Raw genomic sequence first — 11101 nt, forward strand, 5'->3', positions numbered from 1 at the left:
AAAAAAAAAAAAAAAAAAAGCAAGCAATCGCTAGTGCAGTACAAACATTTCACACAAGACAGCTTGTGTGGAAGAGCTAATTAAGTGACTTACATTTCACACGTACCAAACTCCATTTATTATCAAGTTTCTATTTCTCCTGAGAACACAGACAAAAGAAAATTCATCACTAGGTACTGCATTCGTGCTGTGCCAGTGGAGGAAGGCTAGTTAGAACTGGCAAATCACTTGAATTTATGTTATATACACTTAGGTTGAATCTCTGCCATATTTTTGCAGCAGTTAATTTTTGACTCTTTTCCTTATGATTCTTGTTTATGGCAGGCAGCATTTCCAAAGTGGTTCCAGGAAGAAATTCTATCCTAAATCTCCAGAACCTGTGAACAGGATGAGACATCACCATCATGATTTATGTTTTAGTCAGTGAGATTATCTGGAGAGTCCACACAGTGGAGCTGACTTGAAGATGAAAGGGGCCATCTAGGAGGGCAAACAGGTGACCTTAAGAAACTGGGAGAGGCTCTTGGCCCATAGCCAGCAAGAAACAGGAATTTTAATTCTATGACCCCATTGAACTGAATTCTGGCAATAACCCAAATGAGCTAGGCAGATTTCTCCACAGAGCCTCAGATAAGTACTCAGCCCAGCAGCCTCTTGATTTCAGCTTGGTGATGCCCGAGGCAGTGAACCCTGCCACGCCATGCCAGACTTCTGACCCACAGAATAGTGAGATTATAAATGGGTGTTGTTTCAACCTACTTTGTGATAATTTGTTATGCAGCAATAAAAAACTAATATATTATGTCTCAATTAATGAAGTCAAAAATCCAGAAACTTTTCACCTATAATACCCAAGTTTTGGGAACCATGTCTAAGCATAAACCAAGAGTGAATTCTAAATTTGTGGGAGGGAATAGCATTATTAATATCTTACTAAAGCAATACTAAAATAATTATCCTACTATTAAAAACTCATTTCTGGGTCTAAGACTACCAGAAATTATAGAAGCAGGCTTTTCTTTTTTAAAATAAGGGGCTAAAAAGAGGGAATGTGATTGATTACTTGAAGAGAAATACATCTATAGTAATGAATAGAAAGGAACATATTACAATTGTCAACAGGAAGAACTACAATTAAATGTGAATTATTTGGTTCAAAGAACAGCTATAATAGATTCTTGTGGCTGAATATCTGACTGGCAAACTTCCCGCAAGCTTCCAGTAACTGACCCTTTGTCCCCAAGCTGTGCTGTCGAAATTAAGTAGAGAGCCTCTAATGACCTTTTAATGTTTATTTGGAGACAAAGCATAAACAAATAGACTTCTCCCGAAGTGTCACACAGCGTAAAATATTTTCCAATTTGGTTAAGACAGTTTTTTTCACAATAAAAGGCAAGATGCAAAAAGCAGTTTGCATATTGCAATGTGTATAAAAGGAATTTCAAATGTTAAAATGCCTAGACATGTTATACCTTCAGATCAATAATTTTAAAAGCAATTTTAACCCCCCCAAAAAAACTTTGCTTAGAAAAATTAGTTACAAAGCCTAGGCAATGTAGGTCTTGGTCTTGGTGTTAGGTATTGGTTTATGGCAATGTTCTTCCTATTTTAGGAAATGATTAATACAGGAGCATTTCAATGCAATAAAAGCGTTTTGACAAAGTCTGCTATAGTTGATCAAAATAGGACGTGATGTATGCCAAAGTGTATTTACATTCTGAAAACATAAATACACATTTTATTTAAATGAAGCCTTAAGAATTTGAGGGTTAACTTTTAACTTTGGCCTATGTAAGATGTGTACCAATAGGACATGGTAAGGCACGGAGCAAAGTCTCCAAATATTATCAAATTCATCTCTCAGAAATAAAAGTGTGTTCAGACTCTTAAGAAAGTTTACCCTGGGGCTCAGACAAGTCTCTGTGAGATTGATTGGTCCGGGGTTCTGGTGGGACCAGAGTGGAATTGTACCTTTGTACTGTAGACTTTGCAGCTGCAGTTGTGTACCTAACTGAAATTGCACTCTTTTTGACCTCTTATCAGTCATATGGACTGAATGACTCTCTGCTTTTAATCTCAGTGGTCTTTGATGCAACAATTTTGCTGTTGTTAAGGCATATATTTATTAAGACTCTTTCTGTGCGTTCCTTGCTATGGGTTTAGGGACAGAGTTCACACCAGTGTCTTGCCCTTTTCCCATGCCTACCTGTGTCCATGAAGTCTCTCGCAATCTTTTCCTGTTTTGCTTTAACAAATTGGGAAATGGCAACAAACAACTGGAAGGTGAAAACAAATAGGAAAAATGAGGGTATACCCATAGTTTTGCTGCTCCACACAGGCTGCAAATGAGGACACTTTGTTTTTCTAACTTCTAGCTTAGCCCTCCCACCAGGATGGGGGATGGGCAGGGAAACATCATCTCAATCATTTTCTTAGTGAATAATTTTATCTTCTTTGGGAATTCGGGTTTATACAATTCAGGGAAATTGGCATTCCCAGTGTATTGGTATATGGTAGTGACTAGGAGGAAACGCTTATCACAGAAACTGCTTGATCAATCCAGAGAATGGTGGCTCTTATTTCCAACACCTGCTCACTCTGCCCAAACTCAGCCACCAGGACCATTGCCAAGTGGCTATGCTACCTGGCCCCAGCACTCAGGCTTAATCTACACAGCCACCACCGCAGAGGTCCTGCCACCACCAGGTATGACCTGGAAACAGAGCTTTCTACCTTTCTGCCTCATGGTATCAGAAATCCCACTGCCTCTGGGATTGGGCAGCTCTCTTAATCTTCAACCTTAGAGCCTCTTCAACACAGGTTACCCAGGGGCCCAGAGCAGCCTATCTCATCAAAAGACACCAGTGTGTTGGTTAATAATGCAGATGCCTGGGCCCTGCCCCAGACCCACAGAATCAGAATCAATGGAGTTGTGCCCCAGGAGTTTCCATTTCACTAAGTTCATCAGTAGATTCCTATGCATTTCAAACTTAAGAAACACCAGGCCTTAGACTTTTGAAAAACCACATCTTCAAATTCTGTAGCAGTGAAAGTCCAGAGCTCTCGCACAAGCTCTGCTCTTGTCTTGAAGAAGGGAAAGAAAAATATATCTCACTTTTACCAATGAGCTTACAACTGAGGAAACAAGACAAAATTTATTCCTCAGTCAGGTTACTCAGCCCCACAAATGTTGAATAAAAATTGGTAAAGTATCAAAGATCACTAAGATGAAAGAAGGCAACACACACACACACACACACACCCACGATGATGAGCAGTTTTTATTCAAATGGAAGAGCCTTGGTTGTGGAGGGGCTTGCCAAAGGCCAGAATCTAAGTGGGTCCTGCCAAATGGCTACATGATATTGCCCACGAATAGATCCCACTGGGCTATATACAGCCTTCAGTTGGATAACACAAGAAATCAGTTCAAATCAAATTTACTTTCTTTCCATCTTTTCTTTTCCAGATTGCTATTTTCTTCACTGATACTTTTAAGAAAGTTTTAAGCAACTATTAATGGACACTCACTAGAATACAAACATTCAATGTTAAATATCTGTACTAGTGAGGGATTAAAAAACACAGGGATTATTTAAATTCAAAAGTAACTTAAAAACCACACACATTGCATGCATCAACAACTCTAGCTTTGATTTAGTGCTGTTAAAGGAAATTAAAAAGAATTAATTTAGCTTTATTAATCTTACTTTAAGGAAAAAATATATAAACACACACACACATACTTTGAAGTCTCAAATATCCAGATTGATTAGTTGTAAACTCAAATTTTTCCAGTAGCTAAGAGAAGTATAAGTGAAAAAATGTCTTAATTAACCGCTTTATTTTAATATTTCAGCTTCAGTTTGTATTCTATTCCATTACATAATATGTCTGTGTTTTAGTATAAAAATCATGGAGAGAATACTTCAGTAAGATGCAATCTATTTCTATGATGCCTTCGCAGACAGTTCTCTGACATATATCTGATAAGGAATCCTCACATAATTAAAATAACAGGGCTAACGGCCAGCCCTCCACTTCAATTTTGGAGGCATCCCTACAACAGGCAAACATTCAATGTGATGTGGTCATTAATTTCTCTAATTATAATGTTATTAAATTATAATGATAATGTCATCCCTAGAAATGATGGCTTCTGATAGAGTTGTCTTCTTTCTCTTTGCAGGGAACATTCCAATATCTATCTTCAAAATGGCCCAGATAGAATTGGGAGACTATATAAGAAGGCCCTTTATCTTCAGTACACAGATGAAACCTTTAGGACGACTATAGAAAACCGGTCTGGCTTGGGTTTTAGGCCCTATTATCAAAGCTGAAACTGGAGATAAAGTTTATGTGCACTTAAAAAACTTTGCCTCTAGGCCCTACACCTTTCATTCACATGGGATAACTTACTATAAGGAACATGAGGGTAAGTTCAGCTCATGTAGCTGGAATTTCCTCTTACTTCTCAGTAGAAGTGCCTTTTAGCTTCTAAAATTGTGGACTTCTCTCCTGGATAAGACCTATAACTGCCATTCAGTTCTTAATTATTTTATTTTATTTTATTTCATTTCATTTTATTATTTTATATTTATTTTATTTTATTCGTATTTATTTGAAACCGAGTCTCGCTCTTGTCGCCAGGCTGGAGTGCAGTGGTGACGATCTCGGCTCACGCAGACTCTAAGTTCCAGTCACTGCCATTCTCCTGCCTCAGCTCCTGGAGTATAGTCTGGAGCTACAGGCCCCCGCCACTTCTTCGCTGGATAATTTTTTTTTTTTTCATTTTTAGTAAAGAGACGGTTTCATCCCATGTTAGCCAGGATGGTCTTGATCTCGCTGAACTCCGTGATCGCCCCTCAGCCTCCCAAAGTGCTGGGATTATCAGGCATGAGCCACTGGCACCCGGTCACTATTGTATTATAGGTACTTTGTTTCCATATTAATAATGGCATAGTTTCCTCTTTGGTTGCCCCATTTGTGGAAAGTGTGCAATCGTGAGGAATTTCTAGGTGAACTCAAGTTTTGAGAGTCAGAGAGAGCTGAGCTTCTTTCCCTGTGGCCCATCTTTCTGGCCCCAATAGTTCAAGAATAAGAGAAAGTGGACAATGTGCTTTAGAGCCTAGAAGAGTGCAAAATCCAGAGGGAAGAGTAAAGAAGGACCCAGAGTTGAATTGCCCTATCATCTGAAGGTCCTACATGTTAAACATACTGTGGCTGTGTTACTCCATCGCTAACTTTAGATAACTCTGCCCCAGCTAAGGTGGCATAATAGTTCTCATATGTCAGTCAATGAGATGTGCCGGATACTGTCTAAGTCACATAGTGAGATAGCAATTAACTTGGAAAAAGTCATTTGAATGTAGAGGACTGTGGAAAACTTGAAAATGATTACCTGAAAACAAAGATAAGTTAGGGGGGGGGGGGGGGGGGGGGGGGGGGGGGGGGGGGGGGGGGTGTGCCAGTGAGTCTTACTCTTATCCTTAACAAGAGGTAAAAAAGGTGGTATTTTGTAGTGATGAGAGCAAGGTGAAATTAATGAGGACCAAGGGCTGAGCCCCAGCCTGTTACACTTTTACTGGTTTATGTGACCTTGTGACAAATTACTTAAATTCTTTCAGCTTCAAGTTTCCTCACTATAAAATCAACATAAGAATACATGGTAATACCGCAATAAAATATCAGCTCTTATCATAACAAAAATGGCTGAGTCATGCTACAGTTTCATTGAAATCATAATGAATCAAGTATGCGAAATTAATTAAAATTAGATTTGATTCATATTAGCTTGTCTTTTTAAAGAATATTGTTTAGAAATGTGAATGTGTTGACTTATTCTTGTTTTTGTTGTTGTTGTTTAGGGATAATTACTTTCATAGGGCATAAAAGGCTGATGGGGCATACTATTTCTTTTTAATAATTTCATGGTTTATTATGAGGGAATTAGCCATTCATTTTAAAGTTATGGTAATGGTACTGTGGTTTTATTAAAAGAAAAAAAGAGTTCCTATCTTTTAGAGATACATATTCAAGTATTTATGAATGGAATATGATGTCTGAGATTTGCTTTAAAATAATTTGATGATACTGGGGATAAGAGTATGTGGGGATACAGATGAAACAAGGTTGGCCTTGAGTCGATCACTGTTAAAGCTGGTTTGATGGGTGCACAGAGGTTCAGTATTTTCTTCTCTCAACCTTTGTGTATGTTTGGAAATTTCTAAAATTAAGAGTAGAAATTTTTTTAATTTTATGGTTAATTCATGGGCAAAATTCTGAGATCATATAAGAAGTTTTGAATTTAGAAGAGGGTAGCCATTTTTCTCAGACTTCCATACCATGACCCGAGTTCTTTACATTGCAAACAAAAAGTCATTTTGCTTTCTGAAAACCCAGTCAAATATTTAAAAAAATTAAAAATGTCTGTGAAGCTTCTAAACACCCTAGCCATTAGCCTTTCATTTTCCTGTGTCCAAATAGGATATCACATCCCCAAGGATCACACAGTAGATGCTTAATAAATGTTTGCTGAATGAATTAATGGACTATTTATTCTCTCATTTAAGTTCAAACACATTCACTTTGCACCTTCATTGCATGTTGCTTCCTAGGGGCCATCTACCCTGATAACACCACAGATTTTCAAAAAGCAGATGACAAAGTATATCCAGGAGAGCAGTATACATACATGTTGCTTGCCACCGAAGAACATAGTCCTGGTGAAGGAGATAGCAATTGTGTGACTAGGATTTACCATTCCCACATTGATGCTCCAAAAGATATTGCCTCAGGACTCATCGGACCTTTAATAATCTGTAAAAAAGGTACATCTTCTTATTGCACATGCTATACGACCAAAAGACAGGGGCAGGGCAGTTTGTCTTTTAAAAATAAGTCAAGTCTTCTGTGTTGAGATTGAGTAGGTAAGTTAGAGAGGTGGTGACTAGAAAAAAAGGAAGGGAAGAGCCAAGCAGGACTAGCAGAAAAGGGATAAATGGAACAAACATTCATATGGGGAAAATGCCAATGAAGCTAAACTGAAAGAAATATATTCTCCCAGGGATCAGTTTGCTGTATCTAACTTCCAACAGTGGTGCTGAAGAGACATATGACTTTACCAAATGTGACTACCAAAAAGGCACTTCACGGTGATAGATCTGTAGTTACTCATACTATATTGGTAAACATAATATCATAGTATTTATTTCTAACATCATGAAAAAGACAGCGTAGCTCAAGAGCCTGAAATACAATTCTAATTTGAACAATAGTTACCTATAAAGACTTGTCTCAGTTTGTGGCTATATGTACCACAAAACAGAGACAGAAATTTGAATTCCAATCTTCCCATTTGCCAAAAAGCATTTAATAGTTATGTGGTCAGCGGATATCCAGATATAGGAATGTCTTCCAAGCAGCAGATACTGATCATAAAAATTCCCTGAGTGTTTCTATGTCTGTAAAACAGGAGTGACTGGTCCAGACTTGTGATTTAATAGAAAAAAATAAATATTAAAATTTTTAAAAACTATAAATCACCTGAAAACATAAGTCAAAATACATGCTAAAAGTTTAATCTTACTAAAATCGTAATTTTAACTCCAGATTCTCTAGATAAAGAAAAAGAAAAAAATATTGACCGAGAATTTGTGGTGATGTTTTCCGTGGTGGATGAAAATTTCAGCTGGTACCTAGAAGACAACATTCAAACCTACTGCTTAGAACCAGAGAAAGTTGACAAAGACAATGAAGACTTCCAGGAGAGTAACAGAATGTATTGTAAGATTATAGAAGACATGTTAACTTTACTTTTTTTCCCCTTAATCCATTAATTCTGCTAAGCTTATTCCCTCATATAAGTAAATACTGTGTGTCTAGTCTGTGGTCCCTATAACAAAGCATATTGGATGTGCAATTTGATATTCAGCCAAGTGAGTCCAAATAAAAATTCTAAGCCAGGTAAAGCCAGATGCACCAAACTTGTTCCCAAACTGGTAAAGATAAAACATCAATTATGGTTTAATCCATATGTATGTGACATTAATATATTTATTTATCCACTAGACTCATTCTAAAAATTATTTCAGGCAGCTCCAAATTATTGAACTAAATACTTAAAACTATATTATATTTTAAAGCATCTAACTATATTTAAGAAAATAGTTCAAACCATGAGTTCTGAAAGGTATTCATTCTACATACTATGTTGCCCTCACTGGGCCCCCTAGTCTATATCATTCTTTTCTACATTTCAGTTCACTTTACTTTTCTAGAAATGCTTTTCTACAGTTTAGACTTTTCTTAATTCTCAGACACAAAATAATGAGCTTAGTAAGATTATCTATTTCTCATAATTTGCATGAGAAACAGAATCCCTTAACAACAACTAGATCAATAAGTAGAGATTTTTGTTTGTTTGTGTTTAACTTCTTCAAAATAACCTGTACTCAGAAACCGAGAGCACAAAAATAACTATACTACCAAAGCAGAAAAATAAACTAATTAACAAAGTACAGATTTTGTTTCTAACTTTTACTTATATCTGGGTGGAAGGTCCTCTTTCCATACTTTAATCCTATCTCTGTTGTGTACCAACAAAAATAGTTGCTATAAAAAGATACTCAAAATTCTAGTCTGAGCAGGTTTGATTTGGTACCAGTGTCACATGTGGTAAACTCAGGATTCTTCCCAGAACTAATTTCCACTTTGGAAATGTTTAGGGCCACCCAGTTTGAACAATGACCACAAGTTTCTTCTGAGTATTTCAGGCCACCTTGCACATGAACTTTTAGGGCTTTGTGGCTCTGTCCCTGCTGTTCTTCTATATTTTTTTCCCTCCTTCATATCTCTTCCAATCTTAAAAATTTTGTCTGGCAATCTTTTAAAAAAGCGATTCTTACATTCTTTTTACAAAAGAAATTTATGGTAGAAAATTGGAAAATTTCCGATAAGCAAAAACATCTATACTACTACTACCAACATGATTAATAACTGATTGAATACTAATCTTCAATCTTTTCTCTATTAATGCTATGTGTGTGCTTTGTTTATATGTATGTATATATGCACACATCTGTATTTACACACACACACACACACACACAATGTGTATGGTTTATAACGAAGACAGCAAATAGGTTTTATCTTCAGTATTGTGTTCATCTGTTAATATGGTATTGACAAGAATCCTCAGGCTGGCCGGGCGCGGTGGCTCAAGCCTGTAATCCCAGCACTTTGGGAGGCCGAGACGGGCGGATCACGAGGTCAGGAGATCCAGACCATCCTGGCTAACACGGTGAAACTCCATCTCTACTAAAAATAATACAAAAAACTAGCTGGGCGAGGTGGCGGCGCCTGTAGTCCCAGCTATTCGGGAGGCTGAGGCAGGAGAATGGTGGGAACCCGGGAGGCGGAGCTTGCAGTGAGCTGAGATCCGGCCACTGCACTCCAGCCTGGGCAACAGAGCAAGACTCCGTCTCAAAAAAAAAAAAAAGAATCCTCAGGCTGAATTCAGTTCCAAAATGAAAGAGTGCTGTGATTGATTAGCAATGTCTGACATGAGTATAGGAGGGAGGAACACCAGCAGGTGTGCCAGATATTTTCCATTCCAAATTGACTCTATTTATATAGAGGTAACTCTCACTATCTCAAGCATTAATCACTATTAGTCACAAACTCTGCTCTTGACTTACAGCTGTGAATGGATACACTTTTGGAAGTCTCCCAGGACTCTCCATGTGTGCTGAAGACAGAGTAAAATGGTACCTTTTTGGTATGGGTAATGAAGTTGATGTGCACGCAGCTTTCTTTCACGGGCAAGCATTGACCAACAAGAACTACCGTATTGATACAATCAACCTCTTTCCTGCTACCCTGTTTGATGCTTATATGGTGGCCCAGAACCCTGGAGAATGGATGCTCAGCTGTCAGAATCTAAACCATCTGAAAGGTAGGACATCTTTATCTGAAATTAGCAGTTAGCTGAAAAAGGTGGTTACTGGGAATCAGAATATAAAAGCTAAATATCTTTGAAATAATCTGAGCATTGAACTGGCATCTTAGTGTTATTCCTATGATGGTATATATAAAATAATGTAATTAAAACGACTGTAAGACAAGAATATTATAAAGTAATGAAATCTGAAAATATATTAGTTTTTGGAAAGAACAACTGGCCCTGAAAGTATAGTACTATGTATACTTACTCAACTTTGTCAAATATACAGTGTTGTAAAATCCAGAAAAATTGTATGTTGCAGTGGAAGGTACCCTGTTTTTCGACTTATTTCCATCAAGTATAATTAACTTTGTTCTTTATTTGAGCCTGGCCATCCCCTAGTTTAACTCGATAAATTCTTCCTTTATCTCTTTAACTTAGGCAATAAAAACATTCCCTGTTCTTGAAAAATATTAGTTTTTAATATTGGTCTACTGAATAAATTAAGTTTAACATAGGAGTTCGGATACTTTACTTTGACTTGCAAATATAATTGCTTTTATCAAATATGCTCTGGGCCACAGAAGGTCCAGCACAGCAGATGCACAACCATCTTGTACAAGAGAGCAATAATACATGCTCATTTGGTACCTCCTCCTCCACCCAATGCAACCCCTTAAAATATGTCAAAGCCCCCCATTGTCTCAGCCCAAAATCTCCTTAAGCTGATAAGCAACTTCAGCAAAGTCTCAGGATATGAAATTAATGTGCAAAAATCACAAGCATTCTTATACACCAGTAACAGACAAAGAGAGAGCCAAATCAGGAATGAGCTTCCATTCACAATTGCTTCAAAGAGAATAAAATACCTAGGAATCCAACTTACAAGGGATGTAAAGGACCTCTTCAGGGAGAACTACAAACCACTGCTCAGTGAAATAAAAGAGGACACAAACAAATGGAAGAACATACTATGCTCATGCATAGGAAGAATCAATATCGTGAAAATGGCCATACTGCCCAAGGTTATTTATAGATTCAATGCCATCCCCATCAAGCTACCAATGAGTTTCTTCACAGAATTGGAAAAAACGGCTTTAAAGTTCATATGGAACCAAAAAAGAGCCCGCATTGCCAAGACAATCCTAAGTCAAAAGA

The 11101-nt window shown here is 37.4% G+C and overlaps 1 protein-coding gene across 1 annotated transcript in view; it reads left to right on the top strand.

Annotated features, from left to right (window-relative positions):
* The window catches only part of CP (ceruloplasmin), a 57208-nt gene that overhangs the window by 5515 nt on the left and 40592 nt on the right, over positions 1-11101 (top strand). Inside the window, 5 exon segments of the mRNA XM_017856546.1 lie at positions 4190-4318; positions 4320-4435; positions 6618-6830; positions 7612-7785; positions 9701-9955. Of these exon segments, the coding sequence (XP_017712035.1) occupies positions 4190-4318; positions 4320-4435; positions 6618-6830; positions 7612-7785; positions 9701-9955 (887 nt within the window).

Source organism: Rhinopithecus bieti, unplaced genomic scaffold (genome assembly GCF_001698545.2).
Source record: "Rhinopithecus bieti isolate Rb0 unplaced genomic scaffold, ASM169854v2 scaffold_42565, whole genome shotgun sequence".
In the NCBI taxonomy this organism is placed as follows: domain Eukaryota; kingdom Metazoa; phylum Chordata; class Mammalia; order Primates; family Cercopithecidae; genus Rhinopithecus; species Rhinopithecus bieti.